General features: G+C 42.3%; 3 protein-coding genes across 4 annotated transcripts; all 3 read right to left on the bottom strand.

The window, feature by feature from the left end:
* Positions 1 to 1364, bottom strand: LOC115837569. The gene is given in 3 exon segments (XM_030823646.1): positions 1 to 536; positions 539 to 787; positions 1331 to 1364. Coding segments are annotated over 3 exon segments (819 nt in total).
* On the bottom strand, positions 1278 to 20097 carry LOC100592178 (histone H2B type 2-F). Of its 2 annotated transcripts, XM_003259147.4 has the most exons (3): positions 19415 to 20097; positions 7276 to 7279; positions 1278 to 1551 (listed from the first exon to the last, which is right to left on the bottom strand). In XM_003259147.4, exons 1-3 carry the CDS (start codon positions 19789 to 19791, stop codon positions 1432 to 1434), a joined length of 501 nt encoding a protein of 166 aa, XP_003259195.1. In that variant the 5' UTR covers positions 19792 to 20097; the 3' UTR covers positions 1278 to 1431. The 2 variants fall into 2 exon arrangements, with proteins under 2 accessions (XP_003259195.1, XP_003259192.1); XM_003259144.4 differs by lacking the exons at positions 1278 to 1551; positions 7276 to 7279 and having other exon boundaries at positions 18018 to 20086.
* Positions 20093 to 21933, bottom strand: LOC100593400 (histone H3). The gene has a single exon (XM_030824680.1). It carries the CDS (start codon positions 21156 to 21158, stop codon positions 20748 to 20750), a length of 411 nt encoding a protein of 136 aa, XP_030680540.1. The 5' UTR covers positions 21159 to 21933; the 3' UTR covers positions 20093 to 20747.
* Between the last annotated feature and the right edge of the window lie 309 nt (positions 21934 to 22242).

Here is a 22242-nt window from a genome sequence, read left to right as displayed (position 1 = left end):
CTAGATTATTTGGTTTGATCCGTAAATGATGGGATGGGGCGTCGCGCTCCGAGCGAGTCCCGCGGCGGGCCGCTGGCGCCACACTGTGGCCGCATGTGCATATTGCAGCCTCCGCCCGCATCTGGGGGCCGCAGCCACCAGCGCCCGGGGACCCAGCTGCGGCGAAAGCTGTCGGGCGCGCGCTTCTCCGCAGCTCCGCACCCCCGCTAAAACCCAGTGAGAAATTATTTGCATTCCTGGAGCCTGCAGCGAGAAATGAGCTCTAGGAGTCGGTGGGCAGCAACGGCGGCAGGCGGATGGAAGAGAGCAAGAGGTCGCCGTTCGTGTCCGATTCGCCCGAGTCAAGGGGCGGCCCCCCAAAATCCCAACGTCATTGTTTCCTCTGGGCCGGCAGGTGTGAAACCCCGGCGGCAGGATGGAAGTTCGGTAGTCTGCGAGGGCCCGCGGTCTCCCCAGGCGCGTAGCTGAGTCCCTCTAACCCTGCCCCGGTCCCGCCTGCTCTCGGGCCCCGGCGCGGCGCCACCTGGCGGCCGTCTTGGAAGTTGCAGCTGCCGCCAAGCCCCGGGGCTGCTGCGGGCCTGAGGTGCGCCCGGCCGAGCCTCCGCGGAGAAGAGGACTGGCAGATCACAGGAAACCGGAGGACGGCGCTGGGCTCCCAGCAGGCGCCCCAGCTTCTTGGCTTGCCGCGAGAGCAGCCGGAGGCGGCGGCGGCAGGGAGGGAGCGGGTGGGGTGTGGGAGAGGCCGCCCGCCTCCCCGTCCAGCTCGGAGGACCTCCCAGCTGCTTCCCTCACCGTCAAAAGCAGGAAGGGAGCTGGCTCGGCGGGATCAGCAAGCCAGCGGGCAAGAAGGCTCCAGGCTCCGCAGGGGCCACCCCACATGGACTCGGGAACCGCCGAGCTTCACCCACAAGGGTCCACGGCCTATCCTATCACGGATGAAAAGATTACAGGACTGACAGTGAGGCCCTGGAGGGATGTGATGCAGCTGGCGGGGAGAAGGGTGGGTCGGACTTTCGGGGGTGGTGGGGTGGAAGAACATCTTTCTTCTTCTCCCTGGGACCTACCGAGGCTTCACCTGTGAGGGTCTTGGGCCCATCCTTCAATCCGAGAGCTTCCAAGCCAAATCACAGCTCCCCAGAGTGGACAGGTGGAGCAGAACCAGCATTAGGTTGGGAGGGTGGGTCGTTAGGGGTCGTTCTTCACCTTCCAGGCTGGGTATGGAGACCTCTAAATTCATTCTAGGACCACAAGAGCTTCTGTAAGAGTTCAGGCCCGTTTCAGAACACTCAGAGGTTCCTAGCCTGAGAAGTAATCCCCAAAGCAGACCAACCGGTTTGGGGTAAAACAGGAATAGTTGGGTCCATTCTGGATCTTTCCTAGCTAAATGCCTTCAGGATTTAGGAATATTTTCCTAGGAGGGCCAAGGATTAGCTAGACCTGCCCAGCGATTCCAGCCCTGAGAACCAGACAGAATGGAGGTATAGCTGACAGCTGGCTGGGAGGGGGCTGACGGTCCTCACTGCCACCAGGCTTAGTTGGAGACAGATTCTCCTGGGCTGTAGAGAGACAACAGTAGAAGCAAGGAGACCAGTTAGGAATCTAGGTGAGAGGCAGCGGCAGCCTGGACTAACATGCTAACAGTGGAGTTATTGAGAGTGGTCACATTTGGAAGATGTTTTGTAGGAAGTGTCAACAAAGTTTCTTATTGATTAGATGTAGGGAATGTGAGAAAGAGAAGGATGCCGGGGGAGGAAACACGTAGATTTTGGGCCAAAGCAATAAATATTCCATTGACAGAATTGAGAAAGCAAGTTGGTGGAGGAGGGGAACGGGGTAGCAGAAGCAAATGTTTCGTATTGGGCATTTTAAGATTCCTATTTAAGTGTAACTGTTGTAAAAGCAATGGATATATGAAGAATCCTAGACTAGAGATACAAATTTGCCAATCATCATATAGATGTGGGGACTAGAAAGGACAATGTAAGGGGAAGTACAGATAGAAAAAGGTCTAAGGCTGAGCCATGAAATATGCCACATTTTAGAGGTTGCGTAGAAGAGGTGGTAGCAAAGGATATTGATAAGGAGTACCAGTGAGGTAGGAGGAAAAACAGAGTAAAACGTCTCAAGAAAGATCAACTATGTCAAATTCTCCTGAGAAAACTATTGGATTTGGAGTGGGACTGCACTAAATCTGTTGATCTTTTTGGGGCAGGGGCGGAAGGGAGAGAGTTAGGGAGGATTGGTATCATTCCAACACTGACTTTCCAATCCATGAACAAGGTATAACTCTCATTTATTTATGTCACTGTTAATGTCTCACAACAATATTATGATATTCTCTCTGGATGTGTTAGATGTATTCTTAGGTCCTTCATTTTTGTGTTATTGTAAATGGTATTGTTAGAATCTTCAGAAGTAATTATCGGCCAGGTGCGGTGGTTCATGTCTGTAATCCTAGCACTTTGGGAGGCCAAGGCAAGCAGACACTTGAGCCAAGTGTTGGAGACCAGCCTGGGCAACATGGCAAACCCCATCTCTACAAAAAATAGAAAAATTAGCCAGTGGCACACGCCTGTAGGTCCCAGCTATTCAGGAGGCTGAGGTAGGAGGATCAATTGAGCCCAGGAGGCAGAGGCTGCAGTAAGCCAAGATCGCACCACTGCACTTCCGCCTGGGTGGCAGAGGGAAACCCTGTCTCAAAATAAATAAATAAATAAGTGATTATTACCAGTCTCACAGCTGAGGCAGAAACTTAAAACAAATAAATAATAATAAGTACTGCACTTATTCACTCCAAGAAAAGTAAAAGCTAAGGCCCAGAATGTGGCAAGGAAGGGGTTAAAAAGAAGAGAACAGGTTTTCCTCTGCCAAGCAAGCTTACTTCAAGGACAGTTATAAGATAACGCTGTCCGAATAGCCAAGGCCAAAGGAATAGGCTCCAGACACCCCTCCGTTCCAGAGCAAGGTTGAAGGAAAAAAAAGAGAAAGATTCTTTTACTGTTACTCTTTCCCCAGGCCTCTTAAGCATTATTATTTACAAATGTCTGTATTCAGCCAGTTTTTTTCTTTTGATGCAACTACAAGGTCACCAGCTATGCAAGGTCACAAGTTATGTTATGCTATAGATTACGTGACCTGTCACTGTATGATTAACTGCTTTTGTTTTGCGTCTGTAAGGCCGCTTATAAAAACCCCACTCTGTCTTTGTTCAGTGCTCAGCTTTTTAGATGCAAATCTGCTGAGCCGTGCGTACCTAAAATAAACAACAATCCTCCTGTTTTTCCATATTGGCCTCTCCTTTCCTCAGTTTACCACAACATAGCCATAATAGTATAAAAACTGAAAGACCCTAAGACACATATATATTAAGCTCGGCAACGGAAAGCAGGATGTCACACACACACAAAGCTAGTAATGTGAAAATCTGGTCTTGCATAAGGTCTTTTAGGTACAGACTTCTTTGTTAATGCACATTGGCAGGAAAATGGGAACCAATAAAATTGCTTGCTGTCCTTCTCCCTTTATTCTCCACTTCTCGTTGTTTCTAAATGTGGGGTCAAAACTTCCATGAGGGTAAGAAGTTCAGTTTTCTGCCTTTCCCCTTCATCTCCCTATCACACTAGGTACATACTACTCCTTAACACTTAGAGGAGATTAAAAAAATAATAAATTGTGGAGAGGGAGCATATGTGAAAGTAAAAGATTCCCAGACATAATATGGGAGTTAATGTAGAAAGAAAATCTCTAAGGAAGACTAGAAATAATTGGGTTAGGGATTCTCAAGAAGTAAATTAAATTCCCCAAATGTGGTATTCTCTGAGAAGATAATTTTGAAGAAGCAATGGCAGATATCCAGTGAAACAGCAGTCCTCTGGAGCCTGACTGTGATTTCAAGGCCCTCTTGTTCTGGAAGGGCAGAAAAAGACTTTGAAGAGGAGAAATGAGCATTTATATAGGTTTATAAGTACCATCTTTATTTTAGAAAATAATCATTTTCTACCTTGAATTCTAATTTATTGTGACCAAAGATTGTAAAATTTCAGTATATGGCTGAACTAAAATCTTGGTCCTGCACTTAAATAGCTCCTTGAATTGCAATTTCTTATCCCAATTATTTTATCCTTTCATTCCACTGTGAAATCTATATCATGGCACTTAATAGTCAACTTTATCATTTTAATTTACCAAATGCTTATTTACCTTTCATGGGTTATTTCATTTAGCCTTCATAGTATCTGTTGTCACTGCCTCACACTCAGTAGGTGGCTTTTAATACTATTCTATTATTTTGATCAATTTGTATCATATAAATATTCTCTCCTCAGGGTTTGGTAAAGCTGTCTGGGCTTGTTTTTGAGACAGTTTCATTGTGTCACCCAGGCTGGAGCGCAGTGGCACGATCTCAGCTCACTGCAACCTCTGCCTCCCAGGTTCAAGTGATTCTCCTGCCTCAGCCTCCCAAGTAGCTGGAATTATAGGCACACGCCACCACACCCAGCTAATTTTTGTATTTTTAGTAGAGACGAGGTTTCACCATCTTGGCCAGGCTGGTCTCAAACTCCTGACTTCAAGTGATCCACCCACCTTGCCCTCCCAAAGTGCTGGGATTACAGGCATGAGCTGCCGCACCCGGCCTTGGTGCTATTTTTAAGGATATGTATATCTGATTTTTTTTCTGTTTATCTTATAGTTATCCTTTATTCAGGAATTTTACTTTTCTTAGCTCAACTTTGGTAATTTGTATGGAAGAGTCAACATTTTGTCTACATTTGCAAATATATATCAAAAATACACATCATTTTAATATCTTCTATATCTAATATTACTTATGTGCTTTTTCAATAGTAAGTTTACGGAAGGATTAACTCTTAAATTCTTTTCAGGGAACAGCCTTTGGTTTTATAAATTCCATTTTGGTGGAATAGGAAGGTATGATCTGTTTCATTGACTATGCTTTCATCTTACTTTAGTCCCTCTACTTTCCACAGGTTTTTGTTGTGTTCCTTTATTAGCGTTTCAGTTAAACACTTAATTCTCTCTGTTGCTCAGGCTGGAGTGCAGTGGCATGATCTCAACTCACTGTAACCTCCGCCTCCCAGGTTTAACGATCCTCCTGCCTCGGCCTCCCTAGCAGCTGGAACTATAGGTGTGCACCACAAAATCCAGCTCATTTTTGTATCTGTTGGAGACACAGGGTCCTGCCATGTTGTCCAGGCTGGTCTCCAATTCCGGAGGCAATAATTGGGATGCCAAGGCGATCTGCCTACCAATTATTTTCTCTTAAATGCATTTTAAAGCTACGAATTTTCTCCTGACTGCTTCATGTAGGTTTTAATATTATTTGCCATGAAATATATTTCATAGTGGAATGACAGATAATTGGGATAAGAAATGGCAATTCAAGGAGTTATTTAAATATAGGGCTAAGATTTGAATTCTAGCTTACTGGGACCAAAGCTTGTGAAGTCCCAGGGTATGGTTGAATTATAGTGCTCTTGTTATTTCTAAAGAGTGTGTAATTTTTATTCTGATATCCCCGTTAACCCATGTGCTTTTTCCTAAGAGTATAACTTAAGGAGGGCATGTTTGATTATTTTATTGTTTTATAATCAGTTAACTATGCCCTGGCCCTATATGGTTTCAGCTTTTCAGCACTTGTTGAGACTTAATTTGCCACCTCACCTATGGCCAATTTTTGTCAATATTCTATGTGAATTTGAAAATAATGTAACTTTCCTATTTTGAATATAAGATGGTATAGGCATAATTATAGTTATGATTAATCTTATTAACCACGTTCTTCAAATTCTCCATATCCTCAATAAGTTTCAGTCAACTAGATCTGTCAATTCCTAAGAAAGGTATATTAAACTTATCACTGTGATTGTTGACTTATATGCACATATGTGTATGTATCCTTGTTAAATGCAAACAATTCATGGTCATTCCTTAATGGAGCACTACCTTTATGAATATGATATACCCTTCTAGTGCCATATATAAATGTATTTTTAAATTTTTTTTTTAAGAGACAGGAACTTGCTCTGTCACCCAGGCCAGAGTGCAAAGGTGCAATCATAGCTCACTGCAGCCTCGACCTCCTGGCTCAAGCAATCCTCCTGCTTCAGCCTCCTAAGTAGCTGGGACTACATGTGCATGTAACCACACCTGACTAATATTTTTACTTTTTGTAGACAGCGGTCTTGCTTTGTTGCCCAGGCTGATCTCGAACTCTTGGCTTCAAGTGATCCTCCTGCCTCAGCTTCCCAAAGTGCCAGGATTACATGTGTGACCCACCATGTAAGCCCACATTTTTCTAACTTCTACAGTAATAATATCTATATCCTATTTATTTATAACATAAATCTTACTTAGCTTGTTTTACTACTCTTCACTCTTGCTTTCCCTACCTCCCTTCTACATCACCTGGAATTTGAATTCCAGATTTTTTTAATTTTCTAGAATCTAAATTCACTTTGTTTAGCAATATCTTTTACCAAATACATGACCACCTTTGCTTCCATTATCTCACATCTTCCCTTATGATCTTTTTAAAATTATTGCTGGAATAGAATTCTGAAAAGTCACCCACACTTAAATGATAGTTTAATTGAATTCAAAATTATTTTCCCTAGATTTTAAAAAATAATGCTTCGTGTCTTCTTATATCCAGTGGAGCCCAAATGAGTTGGATGTAAATTTGGCTTCCATTTTTTCATAAGCATTTCCCCTGAATATGTTTAGAAATTTCTCTTTGTTCCCAAATTTTGTCACTGTGAATCTAGGTGAGGGTCCTTCTCATCCTGTATGCTCAGAATTTAATAGGACCTTGCAATCTAAGGATGTATATATGCATTTAGATCCTGTGAAATATCCTTTTATTCCTTTATTTTCTCATGACTATGGTTGCATACTACACAATAGTAGGTTGTACACTACACATTGGCAAATCTTACTATTCAAATGACAGCCTCTGAAATTGTGCAGGGCACAATCAGCAAATCTTATTTGGTAGATCTGTATTTTATTTCTTACATGTTCTCAATTCTCCCCTCCTCTCTAACTCCTCATCCTATTAGATGAGTTTGGGACATCTGGATCTATTTTTCATATCATTTAATTTTTCTTTCATCTCTGCATGCATCTTTTTATATGGCTTTGTGGAGGAATTTCTGGCTTATCTTGATCATCATGAGGAGGGAGAAACTCAAACTATGTGTTTCCTGTGCTTTCACACTACAACAATCAACACAGAAGACTGTAACCAAATGTGACGGGGGTTGCGGGGGCGGGGGGGAGGGTCTCCACACAGCAAGCAAGCAATCAGTTCTGCAGTGGACACCAGCTGAGTGTACTCCAGTTGAATTTTTACACTATTTATCAGGAGATCCCACAGGTTGAGGGCTGAGTCTACCAGACTGCCCCCACTTCAAATGCCAGTTGCAAGTCTGGGCCTCCAGAACTTCTGACCAACTATTTCCAAGCTGGGGTTCCTATGGCTTCCTCCTTTGCATTGTATTAATTTGCTAGAGCAGCTCATGAAATTCAGAGAAACACTTGCATTTACTGGTTTATAACAAAAAATACAGATGAAAAGATGCATAAGGCAAAGTATGGAGGAAGGAGCATGCACCTCTGCTGGGTGCACCGCCCTTCAGGAACCTCTACATGTTCAGCTATCCAGAAGCTCTCCAAGCCCTGTCCTTTTGGGTCTTTATGGAGGCTCCATTACATAGGCATCACTGATTAAACTATTGGCCATTGGTGATCGGCTTAACCTTCAGCCCCTCTCCCCTCCCCGGAAGTTGGAGGTGGGCTGAAAGCCCCAACTCTCTAATCCTCCCCTTGTTCTTTCTGGTCACCAGCCCCCATCCTGAAGCTACCTAGGGGGCTGCCAGACATCAGTCAACTCATTAATAAACAAAAAGACATCACTTTGGTGTTTCTAAGGATTTTAGGAGCTGTATGTCAGGAAATGGGGTTGAAGACCAAATATGTATTTCATAATAGCACAATCTTTCAGCTTATTTATTTTCTCTTGGCTTTATCTATCCTGTTCTGGATTTATCCCTTGTTGAATTTTTATGTCAATAACCAAATTTTAAATTTCCAAGATGTGGGAGCGCCCAGTTACTTGGTACATTTTCCTGCCTCCTTGAACCAAGTGACCACACTCACTGCTGGGGTCAAAGATGTCAGTCACCAGCCAGACATGGTGGTTCACATCTGTAATCCAGCACTTTGGGAGGCCAAGGTCGGTGGATCCCTTGAGCCCAGGAGCTTGAGACCAGCCTGAGCAAAATGGTGAAACCCCATCTCTACAAAAAATACAAAAATTAGCTGGTTGTGGTGGTACATGTCTGTGGTCCCAACTACTGGGGAGGCTGAGGTGGAAGGAACTTGAGCCCAGGAGGTTGGGGCTGCAGTGAGCTGACATTGTGCCACTGCACTCTAGCGTGGGTAAGAGAGCGAGACCCAGTCTCTAGAAAATAAATAAAAAGACTTCAGTCACCAAGGTAAGGAAATGGGTGGATACTCCCACTGTGGTACCTGAACTGTCATCCTGTCAGCTGCCCCAAGACCAACTTTTGTCTCCTGGTTCCAAAACATGTGGATCATTTTTTGGTCCACTCCTGTCTTCTGCAGAAGTCCTCCTTGGCACTCTTCGCTGTTACCCCATCTGCCATCTTTGTCAATTTTTTATCATTTCTAGGAATCTGGGGTGGAATATGAGAAGCAAGCAACATATCTTCAGTACACAATCTTGAATCAGTAGCTATTTTTCACCTGTACATTAGAGACAGGAAACTTGCAGAGCACTTAACAGGACTTCCCTACGACCATCAACTGGTTATTTATTGTTTATTAGTAGGAAACATTAAGCAATTATCCTTCATAAAAACATTATGAAGTAAGCATTATTATATTCCCAGTTTTAAGATGAGAAAACACAGATTAAAAACACCCTAAAGAGCAGAGCCAGGTTACACTCCAGGTGGTCCATCTCAGGAGCCTGAACTCTTTACTAATACACTATACGATGGCATATCCGGATGATTTGGGGAACACATTATACTTCTACCCTGCCAGGAGGGCCAAATATATTTACTTTGTCATCTCTGTGCTATAAGGCGCCACATTTCTACCCATCAACTCAATCTACATTACTCAAGCATGCTTGTAATTCATGTTATTTCCTCATGCCAGGAAGAATAGTCACAGTTCTGTTTCGCTATGCTTTTATCTTTGAGACTCAAATTCCCCCCTCCCCACTATAAATTATTTGCACATACTAGTCTAGAAAGATTTAATATGCCACTTTCCCCCGCAAACACATCTCCACAATCATAAACACCATGAAATAAACTTCTCTTAGACAAATGAAAAAGTTTCTTACCTTTTTCTCCAGGCTAAGGATCAAAATTCAAGTTTTACTTGGTTAACTCTCCTGCTAATCTGAAAACTGTCTTCTTCTCTATAGATGCTTGCTGTTTCAGGGGAGCAGGCAGGAGTTATTTAAGAATAATTTCCATTACCTAATACCTTGATACTAATGTGAAAAAAATTATGAAAATCAGAGGTCACTTAAAAAGATCCACAAAAAATCTCCTACAAAGACACTTAAATAAGCAAAATCATCAAATTTTCATAATGTGACAGGGAGAAGATTGAAGAAACCAAAAAAAGCAATTATGTTCCTTTGCTGGAACTAATCCTATGGCTGATATACATACAAGTTAATCAGCATACCTTTCTCCTGCTCATTATTCTACATATGTAATATGGGTCTTAAGTAAGTAAACATTCCAAACTAGATGAAATATAGTTCCAGAGAGAAATTATAAGTAGTTTAAGACTTAACCCTTTGTATTAGTCAGAGTTCTCCAGAGGGACAAAACTAATAGGGGAGACATATATCTATTATCTATAGATAGAGATAGATGATAATAGATTAGATATAGATATACTAAAGGGAGTTTATTAAGGAGAATTGGCTCACATGATTACAAGGCAAAGTCCTACAGTGGGCCATCTGCAAGCTGAGGAAGAAAGAAGCCAGTAGTGGTTCAGTCTGAGTCCAAAAGCCTCAAGAGTGGGGAAGCCCACAGTGGAGCCTTCAGTCTGTGGCCGAAGGCCCAAAAGCCCCAGGCAAGCCACTGGTGTTAAGTCCAAGAGTCCAAAGGCCAAAGAACCCGGAGTCTGATGTCCAAAGGCAGGAGGAATGGATGGAAGCATCCAGCACAGGAGAGGGATGAAAGCCAGAAGACTCTGCAAGCCAGCTTAGCCCACCTTCTCTCTCCTGCTTTGTTCTAGCTACCCTGGCAGCCGACTGGATAGTGCCAACCCACACTGAGGGTGAGTCTTCCTCTCCTAGTCCACTGACTCAAATGTTAATCTCCTCTGGCAACACCCTCACAGACACACCCAGAAACAATACTTAGCTATCTAGGCATCTTTTAATCCTATCAAGTTGACACCTAATATTAACCATCACACCCTGGGATTTAGAATTTTCTTAAGAACACTGAATGACCCTTGCCCAGGATCGTATCTGTGCTGTGTCTGAAGTCTGTTTTAGACTCCCTCCTGGCCTAAAGAATTTTCCTTCAATGCATTGAAAAATGATAATCCCACAAACTAGAAACCAAGACTTGTGCAAAATCAAAACATTGCAAAGGTGGGTGTGGGGAAACCAAGCTCTTAGCTTTAGGTATATTCTATTCCTAGGTGTTAAAAACACTAATATTAAAAAGTGATATGGATCTTCACCTACCCTCTGGTAATTTGCAGTTATTGCCCTTTGACCATGTAAAGCAACTGAGATCATTTGCTCCTGACTTCACGTCACTAATCTGTATCCTTCATTTTTTGCTCCAAGTGTTCCTTCTTCTGAGTGCCTAGTGCTGCTCTAGTACCTAGATATCTCTCTCTCTCCCTCTCTCTCTGTCTCAATATCCAATCAATCCCAAGCTGTATTACCTCTTTACCAACTTTGGGAAAGTGGACCAGTATCCAGGCTTGGATAAGCCAAGGAAAAATACTAAAGAACTGCTTAAAGCTCTAGTAGTTCTTCTACTTTGCTGTTTCTGGCTTTGGCCATCTAAAGCAAAGTTCCTTGGATTGGTTAACAGTGAGATACTCTAGATTCTTGTGTCTCTTTTTAGTAGGACCACCTAACTCATCCACTGTGTAATGAGTTCTTGACCAAAGAAAAGAAATCTTAAGGTCTTCGGACTCTGTCATCTTTCTTGTTTGCCACTCTTTGGACTGTAATTTGAAGAGAAAAAAACCTTGTTTTCTTGTGAAAATTTTGGATGCTGAGTAGTTGACAAGAACAGTAACTTCAGCTAGAAAATGCTGGAAACAATTTAATAAGCAGAAATGATTAACTCCAAAATCATTGACATGACTCCACCAACCCCATTTTTAAATTTCTATTTAAACATTTCCCAAATTATTTGCACATTTTCTTTTGGCTGTAAGTCTTTTTTGCTCTATGCTAGCTAATAGTTTTCTAGATAATTTCTATTCCCTTGACTTGTTCTTATGTTAAATCCTCAAAATTAAGAGCTTTCAACTCAAAAATCAGAAATAGGAAAGAAGTGTTTAATGAAATGATTTCACTTTTTTCTGAAAGTATTGATGTAAAGTATTAAAAGCATCATCTGATAGAAAAAGAAGGTACTTGCCAAATGTTATATCGGCCTTTATAGAGCACTAGTAACAGACACTATATAGTATTTTGTTTCTTAATTTATTATTTTCCTAATGGGCCACATAGCAGACACTGAAGGTTCTACATAACAAAGGTCCTACAAGTAAATTGTGAAAATCCCTTACTGGATGGTGTTTTTCGAATACAGAAGGTCTTATTTCCTTAATGCAAGATGCTTACGGAAGTCATTCTCAAGTCACTAGACATCTATTAAAGCAACACTTGCTGGAAAATGGAATGTGCTCTGGAAGTACAACGGTGCTCTTGCTAGCGCCTTCCTAACTATAACAATAATAAGAACAACACTGATCAAATATTTACTATGTTCCAGCCACTGTACTAAGTGCGTTGGGTACATTACCTCATTTAATCTTCATATCAAGCCTAGAAGATAGTTTCCATTATTTTTCCCACTTTACAGGGGAATAACTTGAGGATCAATTTGCTGTAAGGAAGTTTATTGATCACAAGTAAAGAAACTTTTCCAAGGTCATACAGTCCTTACGTGGGGAAGCTATACTCAAAGCTGATGTTCATTGCCACTACAGGCTAGTGCCTTCTCAGCAAGAACTACTCTTACAGTGCTAAGAGGAGAAATGGGCAAGGTAGTAAGAGCCAGAATATCTGTTGTTGATATTGCAGATACAGCTCTGAACTTAAGACCCTAAAAATGATCTCCAACCTCAGTTGCCTCTAAGATGCCTTCAGCATGATATGTGATCATGTGAGAGCCATGTTATGTGTATTCTTTTTACCACCTCTTCTGCATCCATCTGGAGATAGTTCTCTTTTCTGTTTTTTCTAGAGGAAAAAAACAGACAAAAAAACAGAGAGATCTTAGCAGAACCAAGGCGGATCAGATTATATTAGCCTTGAAAATGGTGACAGCAATCAGTGATATTGAACCTGAAATAATTTAAACAATTATCAGGGACTTACCAGAGCTAAGTTCGTGGACCACTGGGATTTCTCTTATTTGGGTCTCACAGTCTTCCATAAAGTGATGAGACTATAATTGTCCATCTTCAAAGGTTCCTTCTGTGACTCATGTATAATCCCTTGACGCTTTTAGGAGATTCCTGGCAGTTTGTCAATACTGCCCTTCATAATGCTTCTGAGTTAGCTTAGGTAAGGTCCTTAAATACCCAATGACTTATACTCTGAGGCTTCTAAACTGGTATGTGGACCTCGGTGGTTGCAACATCACCCAAATCCTCATTCTGTGTTGTGCTTGTCCCTAATTTAGAGGGCAAAAGATTTCAAACTCAATCATTTCTTGTTAAATTCAACTCTTGGAGCTCCACCTGTCATAAACACAATCCCATTTCCCATGTACTCAATTACTTCTGTTTCTCGAATCCATCATTCATCCCATAGATATTGAGTGCCTAATGTATTCCAGATATAGTTCTACATAATAGGGATAGAGCAGTGTATGAAACAAAGTACCTACCTTCATAGGACTCATTCTGAGGAGGTAGGAGGGGAGACAAATGATATAATAACTTAGACTATATCTGAGTAATACAACAAATAAGTCTTTAAAAACAGTGGCTTGAATAAGATACAAGTTTATTTATCTTTCATATAACAGTCCAGGGCTAACAGAGGAGTTCTGCCATCCTCATCACAGGGCTTCTGCCTCTGGGTCCAAAGTAGTTGCCCCAATTCCTGCCATCACATCTGCACCCCAGCCAGTGGAGAGGGTAAGAGGGCAAGGGCAACACATACATATTCTTTTTTAGGGTACAAACTAGAAATAATACACACAACTTCCATTCACATCTCATTGGCCCCAAACTTGGAATGAACCCAGATGCAAGAGAAGCTGGTAAATTAGCCTTTAATTGAGAAGCCATGCGCCCAGAAAGCAGTGAGTTAAGAGTATACAAGGAAAGATCATTTTTATGGATATCAGTCTCATTCAGAAATAAACAAATAAATAAATACATTAGTATTCAGATGGTATATGGAGAAAAATTAAGAAAGTTATGAGAGGCCGGGCGCAGTGGCTCACACCTATAATCCCAGCACTTTGGGAGGCCAAGGTGGGTGGATCACAAGGTCAGGAGATCGAGACCATCCTAACACAGTGAAACCCCAACTCTACTAAAAATACAAAAAATTAGCCAGGTGTGGTGGCACATGCCTGTAGTCCCAGCTACTCTGGAGGCTAAGGCAGGAGAATGGCTTGAACCCAGGAGGTGGAGGTTGCAGTGAGCCGAGATTGCACCACTGCACTCCAGCCTGGACAACAGAGCAAGACTCCGTCTCAAAAAAAAAAAAAAAAAAAAAGTTATGAGATAAAGAATACCAAGAACTGAGGAAAGAAAAGGAGGGGAGCTTGTTATCTTACCTAAGATGTTCAGGGAAGACCTCAGTGACAGTTGGTAAGGTAACTTCTGAGCAAAAGCTTACAAGAAATTAGGAAGCCAGTCATGCAAGTATCTAGGGATGAGCCTTTGAGAAGAGGAAATAGCAAGTGCAAACATCCTGAGATAGAAGGGCCTTGATGTATTCAAGGAAGTACAAGGAGAAAATTATGATGAAATGGAGCAAAACAGGTAAGAGAGAGGGTCAGAGAAGTGAATGTGGGCCTTGATGCTGAAGCCATTGGAGGGTTTTCTGTTGAGGAGGAGTATGGGAATGATATGATCTGACTTATGTTTCAAAAAGTGTACTCTAGCTGCTTTGTGGGAAATACAGGAGGGAGAGAGCAGAATCAAGGAGGCCATTTAAAACGCCATTGCAAATATCCAAGAGAGGTGGAAGCTTGGAGCAGGGAAACAGTGGTGGAGGTGGTGAGATGTGGTTGGATGTTGGACATATTTTGAACCAAGAGGATTGTCTGATAAATTGCATTTGGAAAATAAGAAAAAGCTTATTCACTCACCACTCTAATAGTCACACCAGTCTATAATCCCAGCACTTTGGGAAGCCAAGGCAGGTGGATCACTTGAACCCAGGAGTTCAAGACCAACCTGGGCAACATAGTGAGACCCCACCTCTACAAAAAAACTCTAAAAATTAGCCAAGCATGTGGCATGCACCTGTAGTCCCAGCTACTCAGGAAGCTGAGGTGGGATGATCACTTGAGCCTAGGAGGTCAAGGCTGCAATGAACTGTAATCATGCCACTACACTCCAGACTGGGTGACAGAGCAAGACCCTGTCTGGGAAAAGAAAAAGGCACAGCGGGGGGTGGGGGGCGGGCGTGGTAGTTCACACCTGTAATCCCAGCACTTTGGGAGGCCGAGGCAGGCAGATCACCTGAGGTCGGGAGTTCGAGACCAGCCTGGCCAACATGGTGAAACCCCATTTCTACAAAAATACAAAATTAGCTGGGCATTATGGCTGGCATCTGTAATCCTAGCTACTCGGGGGGCTGAGGCAGGAGAATCGCTTGAACCCGAGAGGCAAAGGATGCAGTGAGCCGAGATTGTGCCACTGCACTGCAGCCTAGGTAACAGAGCAAGACTCCATCTCAAGGAAGGAAGGAAGGGAGGGAGGGAGGGAGGGAGGAGGGAGAGAAAGAGAGAAAGAGAGAAAGTGAGAAAGAGAGAGAAAGAGAAAGAGAAAGAGAGAAAGAGAAAGAGAGAAAGAGAAAGAAAGAGAGAAAAGAAAGAATAATCACACCCCAAGAAAATCAAGATAGGTCCATGGTGAACAATGCTCCAAGAGTGTTCTGATGCTGTAAACTGAATGTGATGTGCGTAAATTGTTTTGCACTCTGCAGGTAGGAGGGTGGGATAGCCAAAGCTGTTCAATATAATAATATTAAAAAATAAAATCTCGACTGAAGTAAAATACAAATTGTCTTAAGCAATATTTTAAAGTAAATGGAAATGTTACAACCTGGATGAGGGGTGAGGAATTAATAACCTCTAATCACAGAATAAAAATGGAATGAGAATTCCATCTACCCAAATCAGACAAAGAGTTGAAAGCGGTTAGAGTAAAAATTGGGTAAAACTAAAACTTAAAAAATAATTTCAGAGGGTACATGATATACTCGTCACAAAGAAAATTCCAGTTGAACCTTAAGGACTTCAGGAATGTATGGATACCTTTGTGTCTCCATCACTTAGCACAGCAGCTGGCACCATGTAAGTTCTCGCAGAATTTTCCTGAACTCTCCAACCAGAGGCAACCTTTCACTCTCAATTCACATAACATTTCCTTCTTACTCTTCTTTTGGGAATAACATATCTTGCTTGAATTATATTTATCTTTATGCCAGTTTAATTATCTCTTTTAGATTCATTTACATCTTTGTATCCTCTAGCTCATTATTTTTTCAAAATAAAATGGATTAAAATAAAAAATTATTAAAGAGATAAACTAAAAGAAAATATTACGACCTGGCTGAGGGGCAAAAATTATATGTTCAACGTATATTTGATAACATGTACTGAGAAAACACAGTCTACTTTTACTTTTCAAAAGTTTGTTCATGTTGACATTGTGGGACCTAGAAGATTTTTATCAAGTTTTCTATTTTTGCCAAGTCATATTATCTGCTATAGTTCAGCTATGGTTAACCAAATGTAGAAAAGAAAAAAATTTCCATAATATCTAGTAATTCTCCAAAACAAGCTTGTTCCTTGTTAAACACTGACATTCTTTGATAACTCTCACTTTAGTCATGTACTTATTTCCCATCTGTTGTCCTATGCTTACATTCCAAATTCAGTTGCATTGACTTTTAGAACAGCTTTAGGAACTGCACCCAGTTTTAAAATACATTATTTGTCTAAAAATTATGACATGAAATTAAACTGTCATCTTTGTAGGTTTCTACACATACTCCAACTCATTCACCAATCCTTGAAAAGATTATGTAACCAATCTCAATGCCCTGACCCAGGCCAAGCCCATTTCTACATGTGCAGTGTTCTCTGGATCTGACATTTAAAGCCCCTTATCCTGATACTACACACCTTTTGTCTTCTGGAATGCACCTCTCTTCTCATCCTTTTTCAAGGCACTAGAAAAGCAGACCATTTCTGCAGCACCTCAAACCAGGGTGAGAAAGCTCCACTCTAATCTCATCATTTTGGCTACATAGATACATCGGCTCAAGGGAAGATGCCAAGTGTAGTACTTTACCACTCTGAGGAATTTTGAATCTATAACAGCTGTTTCAACTGGGCCAATAATTATTAAAGGCAATAATTAAAAGAATATCCATAGTAAAGGAGTAAGAAAAAAAGTTAGAAAAAAGGTAGAGAAAAATATTTACCAGAGTATTTGAACCCACCACTCTCAGATCAATTTTCTAGTGTTCTGTTGACTGGCAACCAGTCAACAAACTTTCATTGAGAAGCTACTTTATAGTAGGCATTGGAATAGCCTTTGTGGAAAAAATACCAAGAAGCATATGTCTCTAGCAGAAGACAAACAAGAAAATGTAAAAACAAGAAAAAGAAATTGAGGAATAAGGCTACAGTTTACAAAGCTACACAATTTTTCATTGTGCAAGGAATGAGGCCTTAAGAGAAAGACTTCCCTGTGAACTACAATGAGATGAAAAAGCTTCTCAGAGTGAGATTTGAGCAAGAGTTTAAAAGAACTGACAGATTGATAAGAGCTTCAAGTAGTCTAGAGGACTGACTACTAAAACTCAACAATGTAACAAAAGCACAGAAGAGAAAGTTAAGATGTTTTACATGACAGTAGAACATTTAGGCTAAGCTGGAGGACTGGGGAGAACAAGTGAAGAAGTTAAGTTTTGGCTAGTTAATAGGTGGCCTTTAGTTTCAGGATGAGGATTTGGAAGTTAATCTTTTGGTCAATGGGTAATAAATGATGGCATTTGTGTAGTTGAGTCAGTTGACAATGTTTTAACAACTTCAAAAAGCCCTGAAAAACATGGTCCCTAATCCTAAGGAAAAAAGGAACTCCTGACTTCAGGACCCTAAGCTAGGAGGAGATTGGATAGACTCTCTTATGGCCCAACTGTATAGAAAATAGACCACCTCGGCCGTCTCACTTATTGAGTAATCTTTCCTACCAGAGAATGTGCTATATATGATTTCTTTACTTTCAACGGAAATGTTGGATTCTCAGTTATCTTTCCCTGACCTCTTGTCTGGTGATCAGAAAAAAGATGACTACACTGGGAATCTTAATTTTCTAGTGGAAAAAAAAATCATGTATACCACATTTTATTGGGTGTAAATTTGAACTCCAACATCATAAAAATTAGTAAAATTCATTTTAAGCACAAAGTTGTTAATTCCCCCAAGATTTATCAAGAATGGCTTAATTTCAAAGGCTGTCAAATTAATTATAAGCTAACATTTTCCAGTTGCACCAAGGGTATATTTTATTTGGCAAAAGAAACATCCACTGGCTTTTGTCAGGATATCTTGAGTTATACAAGTTTTGAACTGAGAGGTCTTCAGAAATTCACCCCACATATTAACTGTGGCCTTCTCTACACCACCAATTCCCCTCCACTCATCCTCAAATTGTTTCCTTTCTCAGAACATCCGTGACATTAAGACTGTGACACACCCACAGGTCAATTAACATGAGGACCCAACACCTATTAAAACATCCACACTCCTGAGAACACTAAAAACCAGCCACCTCGTCAGGTCCCACCTCCAGTCTAGCTGAATCAGGAAACCTCAGGACAAGCACCTGGAAGCAGGTTTAACAAGGGCAAAGGTGATTCTTATAATTGGGAAAGTTCGGAACCAAGACAGGGTTCTTGCCCTGGAGGAGGTATTTTCCTATGGAGAAGGACCTGTAAACAGCCTATGAAGTGCTCAGCTTTCACCAAGAAAAGAACAAAAACATGGGCTGGTAGGGTTAAGGAAACGTTTGACTGAAATGAAGATTAAATCCTGAAGATTAGGGATGTCTTTGGGAGCTGGGGTCTCTCAATCACCAAAGATCGACATTATAGGCCAGGTAGCTCTGTCCCCCCAGAGGACTGTCCTGTGCCTTATGCTTAGCACTCCTGGCCTCTGCCCATTGGATACTTGTAGCATCCCCCCTCCCCACACACACACCTGACAACCCAAAACATCTACAGATATTGCCAAATACTCCACGGGGGGTGGGGGTGGTGGCAATATATCTCCCTGTTTGAAGTCACTGGAATGGAAGGGGAGGATGGCTAAGTCAGGACTTGCAAAAAGGCTAAGGGACGAAAGCACATGGCTATATTAGACAAAGTTTGTGACAGACGCCTGTAGGTATATGGTAAGGAAAACAGATTAAAACACTAAGAAATAGTAAGAGGTTGGACTGAGGGTTTCTCATCTGTATGGGAAATCTCATCTCGTTCATTACTTTCAGAAACAAAAAGGAAAACGACTTTGGAGATACAGGTTAAAGGTTGAAGGGGTGTAGAACCACCCCCCCGCCTCCTTCCCTCCCTCCCTCACTCCCTCCCTCCCAAATATCCCAGAACGAGTCAAACCTTTCTAATCTCGTAGCACAGATAACAAGCAACTCGGTAAGACTGGACGGGAATGACTGAGGGCCAACTCATTACAGGACTACAGGAAACTCCTTAGTCCTAAACCCGAATGCATCCGTGACAATGGTAACACTCCCTACCTGACCAAAAGCTATCCAACGCTCTGACAAGTGCTTACAGCTGCTTTCTCGATTACTGAAGTGGCTCTGAAAAGAGCCTTTGGGGTAAGGTGGTTGATCTATTGCGTCCCTTGCACACCCTTATTTCGAGCTGGTGTACTTGGTGACCGCCTTGGTGCCCTCGGACACGGCGTGCTTGGCCAGCTCGCCGGGCAGCAGCAGGCGGACGGCCGTCTGGATCTCGCGGGATGTGATGGTGGAGCGCTTGTTGTAGTGCGCCAGGCGGGACGCCTCTCCCGCGATGCGCTCGAAGATGTCGTTGACGAAGGAGTTCATGATCCCCATTGCCTTGGACGAGATGCCGGTGTCGGGATGGACCTGCTTCAGCACCTTGTACACGTAAACGGAGTAGCTCTCCTTGCGGCTGCGCTTGCGCTTCTTGCCGTCCTTCTTCTGCACTTTCGTAACAGCCTTTTTGGAGCCCTTCTTGGGAGCAGGAGCGGATTTTGCTGGATCCGGCATTTTTGCGCGAAAAAAGGGAACAGAGACTGAAAGAAGTAATTCCGGACTACCGCAAAACGGGCTGGTTAGGCGCTACTTATAGAGCCTGTATGCAAATGAAGACTCGCAAAGTGCTGCGTTTTAATTGGTTAACTTACAACGGTGTCGTCACAAGGGGTGGAGTCTATGTAAATAATAGATTCTAGTCTTGCTTCCTTAATGGTCACTGTAACAAAAGTCTTGTTATCCAATCAGAATGGTCCATTTCACACTAACCAGTTTTAAGCTAGGTGAAGCAATAGTTTTCCACGGCTTGGGGTTTTTTTCTTGGTTTTCACTTTCCATTACACACTTGCATACGGAAGAAATCTTAACGCCAGCTAGACAAGTTAACTCTTGCCTTGTTTTTGCATTTTTATTCTATACTTTGGGGAAATTTTGTTCTCTTCCTTGAAATACTACCTCAGCCCACACATTTTTAAAAATCACCAGGTATTTACTCCCGCCCGCTTAAATTACTATTCTGGCTTGGGCACCGCCTGTAGTATGCAGTGAGGAAGATGCTGAGCTTTAATTAAGCTTATACAGTTCCTAAATAAACCAGGAAACGGGTTTATAATTTTTAAGGGACTCGCCCCACCCTTACACTCAGGATCTTCCAAATCTAGAAACTCCCCACATTGTCTCTTGCCCCCATGCAAAACTTTACCCACAGAATTGGGAGCCGGACCTCTAGCCTTAAACCAGCGTAAAAAGGCTCGGCCGGAACCACAAGGACCATGCCTCTGCGGCTTTCTCTACTGCCAGCCAACTCACGGCTGGGCTTTGGGTTCTATAACGTCACCCACGAGTGCCTCTGGCCCGTGACCGGTGCGCAAGGCAGACGCACATCAGATGGAGAGCCGACACAGCTGCTCTTGATGAAAATGGCAGTGGCTCTGAAAAGAACCGTTAGATCGACCACTTAAAAATATGCCTTAGGCCCGCTCCCCGCGGATTCGGCGGGCCAACTGGATGTCCTTGGGCATGATGGTCAAGCGCTTGGCATGGATGGCGCACAGGTTCGTGTCTTCGAACAGCCCCACCAGGTAGGCCTCGCTGGCCTCCTGCAGCGCCATCACGGCCGAGCTCTGGAAGCGCAGGTCCGTCTTAAAGTCCTGCGCGATCTCGCGTACCAGCCGCTGGAAGGGCAGCTTGCGGATCAGCAGCTCCGTGGACTTCTGGTAGCGCCGGATCTCTCGCAGGGCCACGGTGCCGGGCCGGTAGCGGTGCGGCTTCTTCACCCCGCCAGTGGCCGGCGCGCTCTTGCGGGCCGCTTTGGTGGCCAGCTGCTTCCTCGGGGCCTTGCCGCCGGTGGACTTGCGGGCAGTCTGCTTAGTACGGGCCATGCTGTTTCGTTGATACGAGAGGGTCTAGGCAGTCATATTTATAGACATAGCTTCCTCTTGATTGGGCCTGAAAAGGAAATTTTCAAACTTGTGATCTCATTGGTTAAAATTCAATCCTATTTACTGGGGCGGAAGATCGTTCTGTTAATCTTTCTTCCCTTATTATTTCCCCGTTTCCTGATTTTTTTCTGTTAATTTTATCGATCACGGATTGTTTTTGAAGACTTTCCTTTAAATTGGTGTAACTTTTGTAAAAGCACTGTATAAAAGTGTTTTGCATCCCATTTTAACAGAGATTTTTTTTTTCCCCCGAATTCAAGCATGCCCTTCTATGAGCTATCAGCCTATGTTTCAGGTTACCTGTTACTGTAGCTCTTCTACCATAGCTAACATTTATTTCACGTCTGGCATTTTGCTCAGCAAGTTAGATGCATTATATACCATGAATGACCGAAGCTTAGCAAAAAAAATATGTAATTGAAGGAATAAAAAAATTGAACTTATTTACTTGACTTTGGAACCCAGCCAAAGCCATTTCATGTGGGTAGTGTGCTGACCTATATTGACCTGATATTAGAGCCTCTGCCTTCCTTTAGTCTTTTCTCCCTGCGATGTGGTTCCTTCTTCCTCACCCTCACATCAATGGCCAATTAGGTCCTGCAGATGATAAGCTTCTAAATCAAAGAAGGACAACACCAGAAATATTCATTTCTCCTTTACAATGTAGAATAGTTTGTAAATTAGTGCTTATTAGCCAGATTACAAGTTAAAGTTTCAAAGCAAATTATTCATCAATTGCTGACTTGCTAACATTTTATTCAATAAAGTGTTTTATAATGCTTAAAAGTTTAATATTTGTTTCTGTTCTCTATGAAGAGAGTAAAGATGCTTTGCTTTTTCAGTTTCATGTGCTCTGAAGTATGTATTGTTCAGAACAGTAAATATCATAGTGGTTATGTAGAAGTAACTGATACTTAAAAGTTGTGGTAGTTAATATAAAACTGTTAATCATATGCTTATTTTACTAAAAAAAATTACAAACTATAAAAACTCAAACCTGAAAAAAGCAGGCCCGAAAAGCTTA

Source organism: Nomascus leucogenys, chromosome 12 (genome assembly GCF_006542625.1).
Source record: "Nomascus leucogenys isolate Asia chromosome 12, Asia_NLE_v1, whole genome shotgun sequence".
In the NCBI taxonomy this organism is placed as follows: Eukaryota; Metazoa; Chordata; class Mammalia; order Primates; family Hylobatidae; genus Nomascus; species Nomascus leucogenys.
The sequence above is the reverse complement of the archived record's forward strand: the minus strand, read 5'-3'. Positions and strand labels throughout refer to the sequence as shown.

Coding starts and splice junctions, on each gene's coding strand:
- LOC100592178 (XM_003259147.4), bottom strand. CDS start 19,791: ATGCCGGATCCAGCAAAATCCGCTCCTGCTCCCAAGAAGGGCTCCAAA.
- LOC100593400 (XM_030824680.1), bottom strand. CDS start 21,158: ATGGCCCGTACTAAGCAGACTGCCCGCAAGTCCACCGGCGGCAAGGCC.